Genomic DNA, 18,293 nt, shown 5'->3' on the forward strand with positions numbered 1-18,293 from the left:
TGCCTGTATATGCGTCGAATAGCAAACAGCCTTTATTTCAAATTTCAAAACCTTCAACTAAAGAAAACTTCAAAGCCATTATGAAAAAAAAAAAAAAGAGACAATAAAACGAAAGAAAAGGCCCAGATCGGCCTGATCGAAAATCAGTATATTTAAGAGTAATAGCTTTTAATACATTGATGCGGATATTGTAAACGGAGTAACAAACTTATATTTATATATATATATATATATATATCTATATATATATCTATATATGTAAGTAAATAAATATGTATATAAATATGTATGCAATATTTATTTCGTGTACATGTGCATTTTCACCTACGGAGATATAATAAAGTTTCAGTGAATTTATTTAGATGACATCGATCAAACATTAACCGTATCACGGTTGCCTTAGAGAGCAGACAGTGAGGCTATGCAAGACATAATGCCATTCAAGATGTTTTCAGTACGGTTATGTTATTTCTTAAATACTCTTACATTCATTTTCAAAACGACAAAATTTTCGAGTAAATATTTGCATTTGCATTTACACCCACACACACACACACACACACACACGCATACGTGTTTATCAAATAAACAAACGTAGCTTAGCTTTAGTTTCATCCTGTGTCGCCTGTGCTGGCGAAAAACAATTCTTAATAACTATATAAATATTGATTGGAATAGTTCGTGAAGTAATAAGAAAAAGTTTTTCTAAAAACAAATGAATTTGTAACACGATAAACTTTCAAATATAAAAAAAAAAAAAAAAAAAAAAAAAACAGAATTACATTCGAAAGGAAATTTACTTTGTGCTTTCCATAGATTGATGTGTAACAAAGAAACAATTTGAAGCATACTTTTAGGTCATTTTAATTTGAGGCGACGTTTGGCGGTTAGATTGTGTAAACAGAATTTCCAAATATAGATGTAATGGCAAATATCGACGAAACAGAACGTGAATCAGATGATGATTCCGAGATTTATTGTAAGTTGAAGAAAATGTATACAAAGCAAAATAAAAAAAATAACAAAAATAATAATAATAATTCATAGCTTTCTGAAATTAATTATAGTTTTGAAACCAGTTAACGAATACAATATCGTGGAGAAAATTAAAGAAGCAAACAAGGAACTATTTGCACATGAGAATCTTGCATTGGCGAATGGCGAAGAGAATAATGAAAATGTTATCAACAATTTGGCCATAAATCGTAAGGTGAGCTTCGCGGCCAATTTAGAAGAATATGAACCGCAAGACGGAACAATTAGTACGGAGCAACTTTTAGATAAATTAATCGAGGAATCGAATGAAAACAATTGTCTTAGCAAATTAGAAGTTATTGTAGAAGAATCTCACCAAGAAGAAGAACTGACAGACGAATCAATTCCAACGATAGATAGCATAACTCAATCTGTCGAATTAACCGAAAATCTTATCGAGATTTTCGATGAGACTACTAAAGAATTAAAAAAATCCCCTGAGGATGTTATAGTTGATGAAATTTGTGAAGAAATCATTGTCATGGATATAGAAAACGATAACAACTCGGAGCAAAGCGAAACTACACCACGACCCAAAAGTTCGTCGTCATTTCAAAAGAAGATTTTAAAACAAATCACTTTCGATTGCGATGACAACGAATTCGATAACGAAAGTCTAACGAATCTTTTAATATCGAACGATATCGACGATAGAGACAATGTAGATAATAATGATAATGACGATTATAATTGTAATGAGTCAGTTTGCGAGGAGGAAAGCGAAGATGATGAATTTGTAAAACCGAATCCTCAAACTAATAACAGTTCAGAGAAATTTTTTATGCAAAATATTAACGATAATAACGACGAGAACGATGAGAACGATGACGATGACGATCAACTTTCTATAATTGTAGCTTCTTATATACCTGATAGCTATAACAATTGTGATCAGACTTCATTGACCACAACTGAGTGTTCTTTACAGCAAACCCATAATAATGGGCAAAATAAATTATCATTTGGTAGACATTTCCCGTTTCGGCGTACAACGAACACTTCTCCAATTCGTACGTCGAAGCACAAATCAAGTAAGCATATTAAACCGCCACCCGAAGTCACTGACTTAAAACTCCATTATAAAGTATGCTGCGAATATAAACACACTCAGCAGAGATTACCTAAGTACACCGGCTATCTCTCCGAATACGGTTTGTCACGTGAGCAGCTAATAGAACGTGAGCGTAAATTGCAACATAAACATCGTTCGCTCTTGCAGCAAACATTAAAAACCACTGAAGCGGAAGTTCGCAAAATGCATGAGAATGAGCGAGCATTCGTAAAATGGCTGAAAAATAAGATGCGTTTCCCCATCAATAGAACGCGAAATATGTTCGATGTTAAGCGTCCATTTGGCGGCATCAAAAAGATTAACAATGTTAATGGCAATGATGAAATTAACGCGAATGGATCGCTAATAAATCAACATAAACTCATAAGGAAGCGTCATAGTGCCAGCGGCTCGAAAATTAATGAAAACTGAAACCAGCATTAAAGTAGAATTTATTTAATGATATCTTTTTACTAAAAACAAACAAACAAGCACACACACACACACACGCACACGTAAGCACGGAAAAATTCCACAAAAATAAGAATAAATAAAAATTTAATAAATACTTTTTGTAACATATATGTATATACAGTTTTTTTTGTTTTCTTTCTTTTAATTTCTTCTTAATATTAGGTATTTGCAAAAATTTTAATCAGCTACTTGTACAGGTAAAAATGATATGGAAGTGGGAAATACCAGTGTACATAACGATGGTTTTGATCTTCCTCTACGTAAAATAAGAGTTTTCCGTTCAACATACGCCGATACTAACCGTCGAGCTCACTAAATTCTTCTTCTTCTTCCAAATACATAACTTTTACTGTTTATTAGAAGAAATCTGCTGCCGAAGCTCACCAAACAGGTTCAGAGGATTACGGCGACGCTGCTCCATCAATCCCAATTATCGTTTTTGGTTTCAAGGGTGTAGAAGTGGCCACAGGAATTGAGTGAAACTAACATATTTCGGCTACTTGTTGCAAGAGTTGTCCGAGATAAACTATTGCAGCTCGGATGGAAAGTTCTGCGACACCACCAGATATGGCGCTCCCTGATGACCACTTCTTCTGAGCGGTGCAACATAGCATGGCTGGCATGCGAGGCCCCAAATTGCGTGAAGAAGTGCGGAAATGGGTCGGTGGGTGAATCGCTGCCATAAGTTCTTTCGACTTTATATCATGCCATGTTGCCGATAATATTCCAGAAAATAATTGAAACTATATTGACTAATATATATATATATATATTTTTTTTTTTTTTCAAGTAAAAAAGTGTCTGCAAATGCCTAATAAAATGCGGAAATACGGTTAATCAATGATCGTGGATAAAATTAGATTAGCACTTAACCGCGTTCACAAAATGCAAGTGACAAACGATTATTTCCAATTCATACGAGATATTATTCTCGAATTGCGTACCAAACTTTTAGAAGACTATGCAAAATTTCGACAGAAGAGCAGCACGGTTTGCTACGCCTACGATACATGCTTGCGATAAGCAAAAGCTATGAAAATCCAGCGTATAGAAGATGGTAATTTAAAGCATGGTAGGATGAGTTCATAGACCGCTACACTTAATAAAATATTTCATCAAAAGTTCATCATAAGGCGAATTTAACTTAAATTTTTTGAAAGATAGAAGCAGGAGTAGCGGGTTATTGCTCAACTGAATTTGAATGACGGAGATGGATACCAGCATTAGATTCGCTTAGTCTAGAATCTTACGACACAGCAACCTATGAGTAAACGTAATACGATAGCTGAATAAAATCAATTTTCATTAAATAGAACCCGTGCATTATTAATCATACGATAAAACCATTTGTAAAAGCGATATATGTCTCAGTAAATTTTCGAGTCCAAGACTACGATAGTCTTGCTCGAGCAGCAAAAAAAACAAACATTGTAGACTATACGAAAATAAGAAACATTCAACGATATTATATCGTTTTCAAGGTAACTTCGCCTTTACCAATACGAACTTGAGAGAATTGCTGATCTCAATTTTTTTTTTTTGCGAGCATTTACCTCCATAATGAGAAAATGTTAATTGCGCCTCGGTAGGTACGATGCTCTATGAGTATATAGGTAAGTAAACGTCTCTCTGTTTTTACCTATTAGCTCTCTAACGTTCTTTAAGGTATATTCATATCGCCGGGTTTATGGATTTATGAAATTAGGAGAACCTATATACAGAAAATTATTATATATATGATTAAAGGAATACATTTATCATTTCACAACAATTTACTTTAACGGGGCCATTGATACATCCCGCACTAATGATTTCGTTATATTCGACAAATGATATAACAATTTCCTTCGAATAAAACGCTTCCTATCCGCGCTTGCGCGCTTTGTTGGACTGATTCAAAATTCACGAAAAAAAAACTTGTTCGTAATTACTTCAGTTAGATAAGTCATACTGTTACGTAAAGCTTCGACAAGATACTTTAAAAACTTTACTCGGTATCCCGTAAGGGTTAATTAGGACTTCTCTTATCGCTATTAATAATGTAAAATTTTTGCTTCTTTTAACTTGAAAATGCTGTTCTTTTTCCAAGAAAAAAAAAAAAATAAATAAATAAATAAATAAATAAGAAAGTTATGTTTAAGTGAGATCGAATCTCGAATATCCATCACCCATGCTTTCATATATGATTACAAAAAAAGTGAATTAAATAAAATTTATTTTACACCTTTTTTATTCACTAAATTTATCCAGCATATCGTAACGTCTACCACAATAAATTTAGAATGAACACGCTTAGATTGTCGCTTTGTACGCTTCAAGTACTTTTATTTGATAATCATGTCGCTGGTATTGTTAAGAGAAAAAAACTCCACAACACGCCCATCACAATTAATTAAGAATTAAGAACATCCTTAGCTTATCGCTTTCTGCTCTTCAAGTCCCTTTATTTGATACCCATACCCATATTGATGGTATTGTTAAAAAAAAAATTAATCCATCAAGTCATGATGTCCACCCAACTTATATTTTACTACGCAACAAATAATATATAAAATAATTTTAAAAATGCCGTCTTGCTTACCTCACGATTAGTCAGTCACAGCATAAAACATCAAAAAAAATAAATAAATAAATAAAACGGAAGAAAATTTAATCGTTTAAAATTTAGTGTGGGCATGGCCGACATTCTTTGCACATAATTAGTATGGTTGTGCACAAAGTGAATGTGGAAAATTTCAGCCTTCTGTCTAACACAATTTGTGAGTAATGAGCAAAAACCCCCGAACAGAATTACGTTCAGTGTACGCTTTACTGTTACCGTGTGCTACCGATCAACTTGGCCCATTTTCAATGCCAATCAGCGTACACACACAATTGCCAATGTTTCTACCAAATATGAAGTCGATATCTTCATTTTTGCAAACCAAGAGATTGCCAGCAACATACACCACACACAGGCGCGCAGATAGACAGACATGGCTTCATCAATTTCAGAATAAAGACTTTCGTGCCGATCGAAAATATAGATAATTTATAGGAGCTCTGAAATTTTTTTTTTTTTTTTGGGATGTTGTAACAACATTATGAGAAAATGAATACACCTCTCATCCTTCGGTGATGGGTGTGAAAGCAAAAACAAGAAAAATCATTAAAACATTACAGTGGGTTACGACCTCATTCATACAATGACTTTTCAAATTAATTCATGATAACGAAAGTGGACAAGAAAAGTTGTTGGTCACATTAAAAAAAAAAAAAAAAAAACCGAAAGATTTCAGGGCAAAATATGAATCGTAGTGAATTTGCCCATTTTTATAACCGCTGGAAATGGACCGCCCTGTATTAGAAATTTTTATTATATCTCAACAAAAACCGATCAAAAAATTGCATACTAAATGAATATTACGGACTTTGGATCGAATATTTATTTATTTCAACGTTCACGACGACCGAACTACAATACGAAAAATTCTATTTAATTTCATCAGCAATTATTACTCTTAAGTTTCTGCGGATGTGTGCATAGCGATATATGCGCGTTATGTGCGATTTATCCAAGCGACCAATTTATCAAGCGTTTATTCAAAGCCCTAACCAAGATGATTGGGTAAGTAGCACACATTCAAGTTTTTTTTTTTTTTTTTTAATGATCAGTGACTCCGGGGATGCATCCTATTCATGACCGGAGAGAAGAAGTGAAGAAAGGAAATGATATAGGGAAGTGGCCGCAGTTGGATCTGTGTATCCAATCGGTGTGTACTCACTACAGCTGCGACCAAAGTAAACTCTATCTCACCTGCTCGCCTACTTTTGCGAACAAGAGTTACTTAATAACTTCGAGAAAGCGTTTTTGAAGGCATAATAGAAAATTGCTAATGACACCCACTATGATATATGCAATACCCAGAAATCGTTGAGATAGATTCATATAACGCCTTAGCTTGAGAAGTCATTATATGAATAACTATAGCGCAGTGTAGGGGTAATTAATGGTAGGCAATGGTCCATTGCTGCGTGCTGTTGTTTTTTGAATGAAAACGTTGTTGATCGATCTGCTGCTGATCGCATAAGCATAATTAATAATGTATTATTTCATTTGACAGTTACCGTTCGAGTGCACTCGAATGCGTATGTATATCTATATATAAGACGATTTGTTGCACGAATAACCTTTCACGCACGAGATATGAAGAGAAAAAAAAAAACGTCTCACCACTAGGTAAGTTTTCATGATTTCAACTTATTCCGTGTTTATTCTTAATTTTCATGTATAAAGCATATTTATTTCATAGTTTTAAAAAATGTTAATGTATTTATCCATTCCCTTTTCATTTATTTTTTTAATTTGCAGATATTTTTTTTCAATAATAAGTCGAGAGTGCTTGACGATTGAACAGAGAAAGTTAACATGAAAATAATTAGGGAAATCTTACAATTTGAAAGCCGTTTCTTTTGCTTTCCAATAAATACACGCTTATAAGGCTAATAACTGTCTAAAGTCTGATGGATATCCCTAAAGTTAAGGTAATGGAAGTTTTATGTTATCATAAGACGAATGACAGGAGTTAAACATATATAAAAAAAGAAAAAGAAAATTATAATATTAAAAAAGGAATATGCAATTATTTATGTGTTATGTATTTATGTATGGATGCATAGATGATGGTTGGGTTGGTTGTATTCTGTATTTTATAATTAATGTCGTGATTTTTTTGATTTGTGGCGATCATTATCTCGACTGTCGTCTCGTGAACGTTTATGGCCGCTGCTGCTATGATGGCGACCCTTGTCGTGGCTGCGATCCTTGCCTTTATCCTTGTGCGATGAAGAGGAGTTGTGCTTGTCACGGCTACGATCGCTATGTTTATCCCTATGAGACGATTTCATCGAGCTACTAAAAGATGAGAAGGATATTTTTTTTTTCATTTTTTTTTTTTTAAAAGGGAATTATAAATATAATATTTTTAATTCTTTGATGGTGATATAACACGAGAAAGTAGAAAGAAAAAAAGAAACATACAAAACAACAGTACAAACCAACCTATGCGTTGAATTGGTAGTGGAATTTGTATGTTTTGACGACTTCATTAACGCTGAAGTGCTGGCGGAATTCAATGTATGAGAAGATTTTTGATGTTTCTTTCGATTTTGTTCTTGTACCGCTCGATCTCTACGACTGTAGCGGATAACAACCAAATAAGAAATATATAGACACATTCAATTCTTCAATTTATTGAAAAAAAATTATTAAATGAATTTTGAGTGGATTTCAAACATAAAGCAAAACATAAATAGGAAGCACAAACAAAAAAGAAATTACATTCGATTTAAACCGAACCTTTTAATATCCACCACTCGTTTTCTTTTTTTTTTTTTTTTTCATATATGCACATATGATTCCTTGGTAAGTGGTAAACGCATGAATGACAATATATGGCAGCGTAGCTTACAGAGAACTATGGCGACATATGTCAACTCAATCTTCTGAATATCACATACTCAAATTATTAGAAATGCTCGCGTTTAAATTATCACACCATTGACATAACGCAGTCGAGAAACAGCAGACTTACGTAATAAAGCTATTATTACGCACACCAAAAATATCATTTAGGAATAGGTAAGTAGTAATTATGTGTAAATTTATAGATCGACCGGACGAGGAAGAGGAGGAAAAACTAAAAGTTAAATCATAATTTAAATTTTGATAAGCATCAAGGAAGACCGATAGACATGTTTAGGCTGTATATGGATATATAGGGATATCCTACTCGTTTGTTTTACGTTACAATCATTTAACAAGTCTCATATATTTTTTGTGGGGAATATAATAAAGACGTGATACATGGAAAAGAATATGTTATTCGATACAATAAATAACGGGATTTATAAAATTTTTACATACCTATGCTTTGAACTTTTCGAATGTTTCGCTTGATGTTTGCCATTTTGTTTATTTTCAGCGTTGTAATCGTGATTGCGATCTTCTTCGGCTGCCTCACGCTCTAAATCAGACCAATCCTTGCCAGATTCTTCGTCCGAGCCAAGTTCTACAATATGCATATAGATATTATAAATATCCGAATCGGTTCATTTCAATATATATCTTAGCTCTAATTTATTTTTCTGCTTTATGTATAAGTGAGAACGACTTCTCTTCATCAATAAAAATTTACCGTTTCTCGTTTGTCAACAGAAAAATCCTTAACGATAAATTTTAATATGCAATCAACATACCATCACTCTCCTCATCACTTTCATCTTCAGACGCTTCAGAATATTCGGAATCATCTTCGTCTGATTCTATATCGGATTCAATATCTGTTGGTTCGTATGCTTCATCGTCTTCGGACTCTGCCGATTCGTCTTCTTCCTCACTACCAGATTCTGGATCCAAGAAAGACCAGCCGCCTTGTTCGAAAAAGCCTTCCGGATCATCAATAATGGTTTTCATTATTTTTGCCCAATTCAAGGACTGTATGCCTTCTGTATAACGTATATCGCAAGAACTGAACAAAGTTTTCAATTAGAAACTGTTCTTTTTTTTTTTTTTAAATAAAATTTATACTTACTTCAGCCACTCCTTAACGTGATCCAATAAATTCATAGGTATTGCATTAACCATAGCTACCTTTTTATTGTAATCCTTAAACACAAAAACCATATCAAAGTTACGTAAATGGAATTGAACACGTTCGAAATGCACCAACTCTACATCATCCAATGTTATAACAAATGGCGGCCATTCGGTAAGATTTACCAAACTGCCAGAGGTGGGTTGTAGGGTAACCGTACTACGGAATGGTGCTCCAGGAAAACCTAACTCACGGAATGGTGTATCAAATTCTACTTGTTGTTTGGTCATCGCTTCCACCTTCTCGCAGAAACTTTTAAAAGCAGTCTTCAGTTTGTGGCGCAATTCACGTTCCGCTTGTTCGGCGGCTAAATCATCACGTTCATGCATATGCTGATGTTTACCTAAATCCGTTGTGATCTCTCCAACCTCCGTATAAAACTGAACATCAACGTGTTTCTTTTTGCCAAACATAATTGCATGTTTGAGGTGAAAGTGTAACAAAATAATCATTTCACCATCACACGGTTGAAAGAAGGCGCTTTTAATATTATTGTACAATATATCCACTTTATCACCACGCACAGATATGTAACGAAAACCATTAGTGTGAGCCTCTAAGCTACCAGTCATTCGTTTCGTTACAATATTGGGGCGTATGTATAAATCTTTTAGTTTAGGATTACCCTTGTTTTGTGATAATATTAAGGTATCCTGTTTAACGAGATCTTCCTTTTCGCGTTCTTCAGCTTCGCGCGTTTTAAAACGTTTCTGAACTTCTTTAATAAGGCGAAAAGCATTGTTAAGATTAGAACACGGAGCAGATGTTTCGCCGTGCTCTTTAACATTTGAGCTCCGGTAGGTTCTGGAAAGGAATTAAAAACGAACTCATTTACTTAATCACCGCTTTTTTTTTTTTTTTTGATGAGAACTTACACTTCCTTTACAAATGTAGCTTCTGGATGAGGAAACGAACCGCCTTCATTACGACCCATACTGGCACCTGGATGGAAGAAATTGATGCGCAAATAGGTGTACTCACCCTCCACGGATTGTGAGATATTTTTAATTGTAGATATGTGAAAGGGAACAGGTATGCCAAATATAGGCATTATAACCGTTTCATATTTCTTGTCTACATATAATTTCAGTTCTTTAACTTCCGGTTCTCTTGGCATTTGGCTGATGGATTTGTATGAAGCTGTGTTTTTACGTACTTTCTCGACTTCCTTAGCGTCTCCCTGTTTAGACAAACGTTCACGCGCTTTTTCATTTAATATTCGTGCAAGTTCCTTTTGATGTTGTTTGCGTTTGTCCTCCGTATTCGTTTCGGTACGTAATTTATTTTCTAGCACCGCATTGCGTTTACTGCGTCCTAGAATCTCGGAACCTTTATCTTCTTTAGGCTTTGCCTTTTCGTCGCCGTCATCATCTTCTTCACTATCTGTGATAAATATTCCGACATTTTTTATTTTCTTTTTCGACGGTGTCATAATGCTAGCTGGCGATTGATCACCTACCAATACCGTATCACCCACTAAAAGGGCGTAAATTTTACCCTCTTTTTCTGATGCATCTGGATTAGTAAGATTCGCTATGCCCACAGTCACGTTGAAAACCATATTCTTTTTGACTTCAGCCTGACATTTCGGGCCTATAATAATGCTATTCTCACGAAATTCAATGCCAAGAGCAAAGCCGAAGTTTTTCGTTAGGTTATCAAGCAATTTTGGTTTCTCCTTTTTTACGTACTCCAAGGTATGATCATAGATTTCGCTAAGTTTGCTTCCTGGTTTTAACATTTTCAAAATTTCCTCTTGCACGTTAACTAGAAAATTGTAATTATCTTGCATTTCATCGGTGGGATTAACTAGGAAAGTGCGCGAAATATTCGAGCAATAAGATCTATAGCGGGTGCCTAGAGAGCAAACAATGGCGCCAAAATGTAAAATGTTTTTATCATTCATGGCAGAGAACTTTAACGAATAATTTCCACCCGATTGTATAATAGCTGGATAACACATTTCAAGAAGTGAACTATCTACACCGGACACGTATTTCTTGTCGGATAAAGCAGCCTCCACACCTTCCGAAAGTTTCAAATGTTTGACTTTCTAAAGTAACATTTAAAATATAGATAATATTTTTGAATCAAATTTTAACGTTAAGTTTTAGAGAAAACTAACCTTATCTGAATCTATTATTTCCATAATTTGGTCTTTTAAATATTTATTGAACAAGTCCACCGACACCAGTGATGCTTTTCTAATGTTATTTATTTCTGATTCGTCCTTCGGGCACATTAAGTAAGCAACCGCTCCACTTATGTCAACTTGCTCAAAAGCCGCTGTTTTCAGGACATTTTTCCAACTTTTGCAGAATTCACCAGGAAAACCGTCTTTTGCAAATACACCTAACACTTTGCCGCCTTTAGAAGATTTCATAATGTTGACAAGTTTCTCAAAATTGGCAACATCTTTATCGTTCTGAAAACATCAATTGGATTGCTTTCAATGTTAAAATGTATACTGAATAATCAATACTTACACGATCACGCACTAGCAGTTTTATTTCGGGCACACCATCCGATTTTGAATTTTGAACTTGTTTAAGAAATTCAATTTTCTTTTTACTGGTTAGGAAGTAAATGCCATCTTGCGAAAATACGGAAATTGTGTCGGTAAGTTCGTAACCCAATAGCCAACTCTGTAAAGCAGTCGATTTGGAATAGACGACATCCTCATCGGCGCCCACTGCTGACATAATACAATCTACTTTCTTTAATGAATCATCATGCGCTATGGTACCTTCCTATCAAGTAAATATTAATGAATTGAGAAGTATTAACTGTCAGAACAGACAATAAAATCTTCTAATTGCATTTTACAGCATGCCGTACTCTCTGCAAATCAGAGCGGCTTAAAAATTCGTATACAAAGTTAAAATACGTAAACCATTATATGTTAAGCCTATCTTATCTAAATTATAGCTAAGAGCCAGCCAGGAGAAACTAATGGCATAAAAGCATCTTGTCGGAAAAACATTAAAATTATTATTGTTAATCATGTCAAGCTTCGACTTTATTTACCTTCCATTCGTCATAAAGGCGTTTTATTCTTCGTAAAAAATTCTCCTTGTCCAGTACTATATTTGACATGATGTCCTTTTGACTGAACAATATTGCTCACAATGCCTTTGCGTGTTTTCTTCAATTTTCAAAAAGAAAAAAATATTAAATTTGCCTTTAAGTCGTAAATATTTGGTTTGAAATGCAGTAAATAATATGAAATTCTTTTAATCACACCCGTGTGACCAAGAAATAACTCCGCAGCAGACAAATTTAGCGTAAAATTAAATAAATGCTTCTTTCGTGAACAGAAAGCCAAAGAACAAGAACAACAGTGAAAATGAGAAATGCAGAAACAGCGTGCAGAGCAGGGTTGCAAAAACGTGTCACAACCACTGTTAGAAAAATTAAAATTATGCTTTTAAGCGCTTACAACTGTGCTCAGTATGATTCAAATTCAATTATTATTATTATTATTATTTTACTTTTAGACTAATGAACTGATTCAATTAAAAATAATATAATTCTTCAATATTCAATTTATTTATAATATATATATATATATATATTTTAAACTTTTTTCTTTTTGAGTTGCTGAGTGGAAATGAACTTTAACTTTAATCACTCTTTTTCCCAATTTTTCACCAGAGAAATTATAGCAAATCGTCTAAGCGCCAAAATTAAAGATGAAAAAGCTTTGAGTTGTGTAACGTTGGCAATAGCATAAATCCGTTTTCATTTATCATCGATATACAAATATCAATAAGCGGTTTGGAACACAAGTGGAAAGAGATTTTAAACTCAAACTAAACAGAAACGGAACAATTGAATGGAACAGATGTATATATAGATGTATATATGATATATCTGAACAAATTTGTAACAATCTAAGCTAAACTATTCGTTTTGCATCCTTTGCTGTTATTTTATTAAGTAAGTATTCGAAATTCTCTGTTAAAATTTTATAACAAAGCAAATATTTATTGTTTTTCTTCATGCACATTCACAACCGATTGTTATTAATTAAATGACGAATTCTTAGGTTATGCCCGCCATCTTTATCGTATGAAAAAATTTAAACGAAAAACGACATTTTTATACGATAAATGGGTGAATGTAATCGATATCTTCCATTTTGCTATAGAAATTGAAAATTCGCCTTTGGGATATAAGACAGATTTTAGTTTCATATTATCAGTTTTAGCTTAAGAAATATAGGCAATATACATGTTTTTTTTTTTGCTCTTGAGAACAGATGTGTTCTCAGTTTACATTGGTCTACAATGGTACATACAATGGTAATATAGTAGCCAAAAACAAAAAGGAATGTGTATATATATTGTTATATACTTATACACTAATTTTTTATTAAATTTTCCTGTGTTAAGTGCATTTCTCTTCTTTTTTCGCTTTTAATTTCATTTCACTGAGATAAGTAAAGTGGAAAATTCCACTTTAATTTATCTACGACAAAAATCTGATATTAATTAATTAACTAGAACAATGTAGTTTTTTCAGTGTAATTTAGACGCGATATTTTAATTGATGCCTTCATTTGAGATCGTGTATTTATGTAAAAGGTGTTATTCCGTTTTTGGTTTTAAAAGCTGACATCTCTGTGTAGACTGTATTGTCGTTTGCTAATGGTTTAGTGGGAAACCCTGTAATTAGCAAAAGTCTTAGTAGAAAAAAATTTATGAAATTCTAATATAAAATAAAGATAAATTCGTGTGAACGGTCAGAATGTCGTCCAGAGTTCTGAAAAAATTACAAGGTGACGATTTGGAATTTCAGCCAAATAATGAGGATGATGGCCAAGCAAGCGAAGAGGAAGAAGAACCAGATACCAGAGGCAAAGGAAAAAATAAAAACTTTTTTGATTTGGTAAGTCAAACAGACAGGATGTTATGTACCCTTTAATATATATATATATATTCATGGTGTACATACAAATTTCCAATAAGTAGGTTAATTATCAGCATATGTTTGCCGTTATTTTTTTTCTTTCACATTATTACACAAACAACATCATAAGTTAAATCAGCAAAGTTTATCGGAAAGTGAGGTCAAAGAGGATGACAACGAAACGGAGCATGCTTCCGCGGCTGCCAGTTTGCCCGATGGAATGGTGACTTCTAAAAAGAAAAAAAAGAAGCGCAGGAAGAAGGCTAAACATAGCGGAAATCATATAAGTAGTGAAGACAATGAGGTAAAATTGTGGAGCATTCGGCGGGATTCGTAAAATTAATAATTTTCTTAACGTTTCAGTTCACTGATAAATATATTAATGAAATGGATCCTTTGCTTAATAAAGTGTGTGATGCAACTATCCAGAATCCAAAATTAAATACTTCACGGATTGCTATAGATAAATCATTATTGTCTGTAGAATTAAAAAATCTCAACCCACAAAATGAAATGCGACGTACATTTGGCAAAAGGGTAGTAAAAATAGAGTAAGGATTTTTTTTTAAATTAACCAAAGACAAAAAAGGTGCTAAAAGTCTTTAATCATTAGAAATAAACGCGGTCGTCAAAAATTGACTTTAAAATCAACTTATATGGTAACCGCTAAAGAATCTTGGCCGCCAATTATTAAAAACATAGTAGCTATGAAACCCACGCAAGCACCGGAACATGCCACTACCAGCCAATCAAGTATTATTGGTGAAGGCGACAAAGCCCATTGGTTTGCTTTTGAACATAGTCAATATTATCAAAGTGTACAAAACTTATTTTTGTCGGCTTTGGAGCGCACGGATTCTGATTTTCAAATCAATTTAATCAGACGATGCCCCTATCATGTAGACTCTTTGATACAATTAAGCGAATTATGTAAGTGTGTTTTGACGATTCTCGAAACCGGAAAATGTTAAATGATTCGTAATTTCAGGTAAAATGACTGAGGATTTTTCATTAGCTGCAGAGCTTATTGAAAGAGCTGTTTGGTTGCTAGAATCTTCTTTGCATCCCAGCTTCAGTCTCACTAGCGGCAATTGTCGTCTAGACTACAGACGTCAAGAAAATCGCGCATTCTTTGTGGTTTTGTTTAAACATGCTCAATATCTTGAGGCGCGCGCTTGTTGTCGCACTGCTTTTGAAATTTCCAAACTAATCTTAAGCCTTAACCCAGATGTGGACCCTTTAGCCATGATTTTGATTATAGATTATTATGCTTTACGCAGCAAGCAATATAATTGGCTTATTAATTTCTATGAGAAGTATGATGCTGCACGTAATCTATCCCAGCTACCAAACATGGCGTACTCCTACGCCTTGTCTTTGTTCTGTCAACAAGGCGGTAATAGATGACATTTGTTAATAAAATTTTGAAATATTTCAATTTTTTTTTTTTTTTTACATATGTAGAGAGTGAAAGTGCTGATGAGGCTTTACAATACGCTTTGCTGATGTTTCCTGGCGTTTTGCGTCCTTTATTGGATGAACTCTCCGTGCAGACCGATCAACGAGTAGTAACAAATCCGTACTTCAATTCAGACGTATCGGGCAAGTAGGTATCAAAGGACAATAAAAGAGACAACGATAGATAATTTCTATAATATTTTTCTAGCCAACCTCCTGCTTTGCATCAATTGGTTTGCCTTTACATATGTCGAGCTAAAATAGTATGGCGTCAAAATAATATACTTCATTGGCTGGAACGTAATGTAAATAATGCCCTTGATCGCATTGAAGCTAAAGATGAGGTCATTCGTGAGTATTGTCAAAAAAGGGTTACCCGTTATGTTCACCCACCGCGACCTATACTTAGGCATGTTGTATTGTCTGACTTTAAAGAAAAAGTACCTTTGGCGCCTTTTGTTGCCAAAGAAAAGGAGGCAATTATGACATATGATCCATTGCCACCCTTAGACTCTGTCAATTTCTATGAGAGGTATTTGAATCTTTAAAGTTAATGTTGTAAAATAAATTGATTTTAAGGAATTATTCTATAGAAAATCTTCATCTAGTAGTCCGACTACAGCTACAAATCGTTCCGTTTCCATGTTCTTTCAATCGCTATTGCCATCTTTCAACTTGGCTAATACGCCGCCCCAGCAACAACAAAACGCTGCTGCTGACGTCGTAGAGCAGGCAGCTGGACGGGTAGGTGCAGTGGGAGCGGCGGTAGCAGTGGAAGATGAATTTGCTGAAGTTGACCGCCATCTCCAGGCACTTAATATGAATTTAGAGCATGCCGCTGTTGAAGGTAAGGGCCTAATTGCAATATCGTATGACGGCAACCGCATGATCTCTTTTGTGATCACTACTTGTCATGATCGTCCCTTAATTCTTCTTTTCGCCTCAAAACTATCTATATTATCCACACACAACGTATAGTCTTAATGGCACAGCGGGAGCGATATCCATTTATAATTAACAAATTTGTGTAAAAAAAATTCACGTAGACTTAAACCAAATCCGAGCAAAACTCAATATGGATGCACTCTCACAATATTTTAAAATATAAAATATTATGAAATTTTAAATGCTGGGAACTTGTGGGTAATATATAAAAGATGACATGAAATAATCCCGAACGGCCCTTTGGCACGTCGCCATTTATAATTGATTACTTAAGACGCGTTTGAAGGCGAATGTACTTTTTATTCTATCTTAATTATTGTAATTTTTATTAAGGTGCTGCTGAAGGTACCGAAGCTGGTGCTTCTTATCGGGAGATAACGCAATCATTGACCAATATTGTTGAAGCTATGCGTGATTTTCTGCAAAATTTTCGTATCGCTGAACATATGCAGCCTGGAGAAAATGATGAAAATGGGACGACTGAGGAAGACACCAGCGACTACTTTGATTGAATGAACAGTCATATAATCAAATTAAATTTAAATTAAATTAATGGCTTTTAGTACTCTCAAAAATTTCATTTTGCACTTGAAGATTTCCAAACGATAAAACAAATAAAGCAGATAAATAATAGAAAACGTAAAAATTTAAATATATTACACACACAACTTATAATTATCGTCGAAACTTACATTCAACACTCACTTTTAGTTGGTTTATCTTACAGAGATTCCTTTGATATATATATATATATATGTATATATATGTGCATATATATGCATATAAAGCTCTTACACATACATATAAAATGTACACCATAATTTGTTAATTTGAGATTGTTGAGAAATCTCATTTAAATGAAATATTATATAAATGAATGTACTAAAAAAAAAAAAAACACTTAAATTGTTACAAGCTTTTTTGTGTGGAGAGGGAATTTATCATATTCGAGTTTGCTGCATAATAATTTTTATTAAATATATACTTTTTAGTTTTATAATAAAAAAAAACAAAAAAAAAAAAATGCAAATGAAAATTCGCCAATTTTTTGGAATATATAAATTTAATGATCTATTATTAAATAATAAAATAAATGTCTACGCTTATTAAAAAAAAAATCACAATGGGTTTTATTTTACATTCGAAAAGATCTAAACTAAAAAGCCTACTATTGATGTAAGCTACGCCTTCAATGAAATCAAATCTAGTCTTTAACTACTAGCCAACTACGCACTACAATATTTCTGTTCAAACTATGTTTTAAATCTCATTCATGGTACTTGTCTAAGCAGATAAGATTGATTAACCTTAACTTTGCCGTCATCTTGAATTAGATAAAAATTTCCGTTAGCGATTTTAATAAAATTTAATACATATTGTGTATATATATATATATATATACAACAATAAAATTAGCATAATGACAAATTTGAAATAGTAACCTGTGCTAAAAATTTGATATTCATTTCAGATATGTAGAGTATCTAGACTCTAAATGTATTGAAAAAATTTTCAAAACTGGAGGTCTCCAGAGATCCCATAAACTGAATATATTCTTCTTGAGCAGCATCAAATTTTAAATCGGTTAAAGAATGTCCGTCGGTTCGTTTGTCTGTGGTGAACATTTTTCCGTTTAAATTAATGTTAATTCTTACATATAGACTTGTATTGGATTTGAGCGAAATCGTTCGATGGACACGATCAAAGTGCAATCTAATTTAAGATAAAATCTGTTTTCAAAAATAAAAAAAAATTTGCTTTTTTGCTCGTCACTTTTAAACCAC

The 18,293-nt window shown here is 33.6% G+C and overlaps 3 protein-coding genes across 6 annotated transcripts; 2 read left to right on the top strand and 1 right to left on the bottom strand.

Annotated features, from left to right (window-relative positions):
• The first annotated feature begins 777 nt into the window (after positions 1-777).
• On the top strand, positions 778-2,523 carry LOC119631959 (protein PFC0760c). Its single transcript, XM_038024599.1, has 2 exons — positions 778-979; positions 1,068-2,523. Exons 1-2 carry the CDS (start codon positions 925-927, stop codon positions 2,516-2,518), a joined length of 1,506 nt encoding a protein of 501 aa, XP_037880527.1. The 5' UTR covers positions 778-924; the 3' UTR covers positions 2,519-2,523.
• A 4,343-nt stretch (positions 2,524-6,866) lies between these two features.
• On the bottom strand, positions 6,867-12,505 carry LOC119631763 (FACT complex subunit spt16). Of its 4 annotated transcripts, none has more exons than XM_038024254.1 (9): positions 12,223-12,505; positions 11,682-11,945; positions 11,321-11,620; positions 10,071-11,248; positions 9,133-9,999; positions 8,798-9,069; positions 8,466-8,610; positions 7,602-7,736; positions 6,867-7,451 (listed from the first exon to the last, which is right to left on the bottom strand). In XM_038024254.1, exons 1-9 carry the CDS (start codon positions 12,289-12,291, stop codon positions 7,256-7,258), a joined length of 3,426 nt encoding a protein of 1,141 aa, XP_037880182.1. In that variant the 5' UTR covers positions 12,292-12,505; the 3' UTR covers positions 6,867-7,255. The 4 variants fall into 4 exon arrangements, with proteins under 4 accessions (XP_037880182.1, XP_037880180.1, XP_037880184.1 ...); XM_038024252.1 differs by having other exon boundaries at positions 6,868-7,454; positions 12,223-12,504; XM_038024256.1 differs by lacking the exon at positions 7,602-7,736 and having other exon boundaries at positions 6,868-7,451; positions 12,223-12,504.
• Positions 12,506-13,848: 1,343 nt separating this feature from the next.
• On the top strand, positions 13,849-17,518 carry LOC119632269 (transcription factor 25). The gene is made up of 9 exons (XM_038025093.1): positions 13,849-14,085; positions 14,237-14,410; positions 14,470-14,657; positions 14,720-15,036; positions 15,095-15,502; positions 15,571-15,712; positions 15,773-16,096; positions 16,158-16,411; positions 16,843-17,518. The coding sequence occupies exons 1-9, from the start codon at positions 13,945-13,947 to the stop codon at positions 17,019-17,021; spliced, it is 2,127 nt and encodes a 708-aa protein (XP_037881021.1). The 5' UTR covers positions 13,849-13,944; the 3' UTR covers positions 17,022-17,518.
• Positions 17,519-18,293: the final 775 nt, after the last annotated feature.

Source organism: Glossina fuscipes, unplaced genomic scaffold (assembly GCF_014805625.2).
Source record: "Glossina fuscipes isolate IAEA_lab_2018 unplaced genomic scaffold, Yale_Gfus_2 1, whole genome shotgun sequence".
Taxonomy (NCBI): Eukaryota; Metazoa; Arthropoda; class Insecta; order Diptera; family Glossinidae; genus Glossina; species Glossina fuscipes.

What these genes read in the sequence shown, in the direction of transcription:
- LOC119632269 (XM_038025093.1), top strand. Translation starts at nt 13,945, where the DNA reads ATGTCGTCCAGAGTTCTGAAAAAATTACAAGGTGACGATTTGGAATTT. An exon ending in TAAGTAGTGAAGACAATGAG is followed by an intron (nt 14,411 to 14,469) that starts GTAAAATTGTGG and finishes TTAACGTTTCAG; the next exon opens with TTCACTGATAAATATATTAA. An exon ending in GATACAATTAAGCGAATTAT is followed by an intron (nt 15,037 to 15,094) that starts GTAAGTGTGTTT and finishes TCGTAATTTCAG; the next exon opens with GTAAAATGACTGAGGATTTT.
- LOC119631763 (XM_038024252.1), bottom strand. Translation starts at nt 12,291, where the DNA reads ATGTCAAATATAGTACTGGACAAGGAGAATTTTTTACGAAGAATAAAA. An exon ending in GCCTTTATGACGAATGGAAG is followed by an intron (nt 11,946 to 12,222) that starts GTAAATAAAGTC and finishes TTTACTTGATAG; the next exon opens with GAAGGTACCATAGCGCATGA. An exon ending in AACTGCTAGTGCGTGATCGT is followed by an intron (nt 11,621 to 11,681) that starts GTAAGTATTGAT and finishes TGATGTTTTCAG; the next exon opens with AACGATAAAGATGTTGCCAA.
- LOC119631959 (XM_038024599.1), top strand. Translation starts at nt 925, where the DNA reads ATGGCAAATATCGACGAAACAGAACGTGAATCAGATGATGATTCCGAG. An exon ending in TGATGATTCCGAGATTTATT is followed by an intron (nt 980 to 1,067) that starts GTAAGTTGAAGA and finishes AATTAATTATAG; the next exon opens with TTTTGAAACCAGTTAACGAA.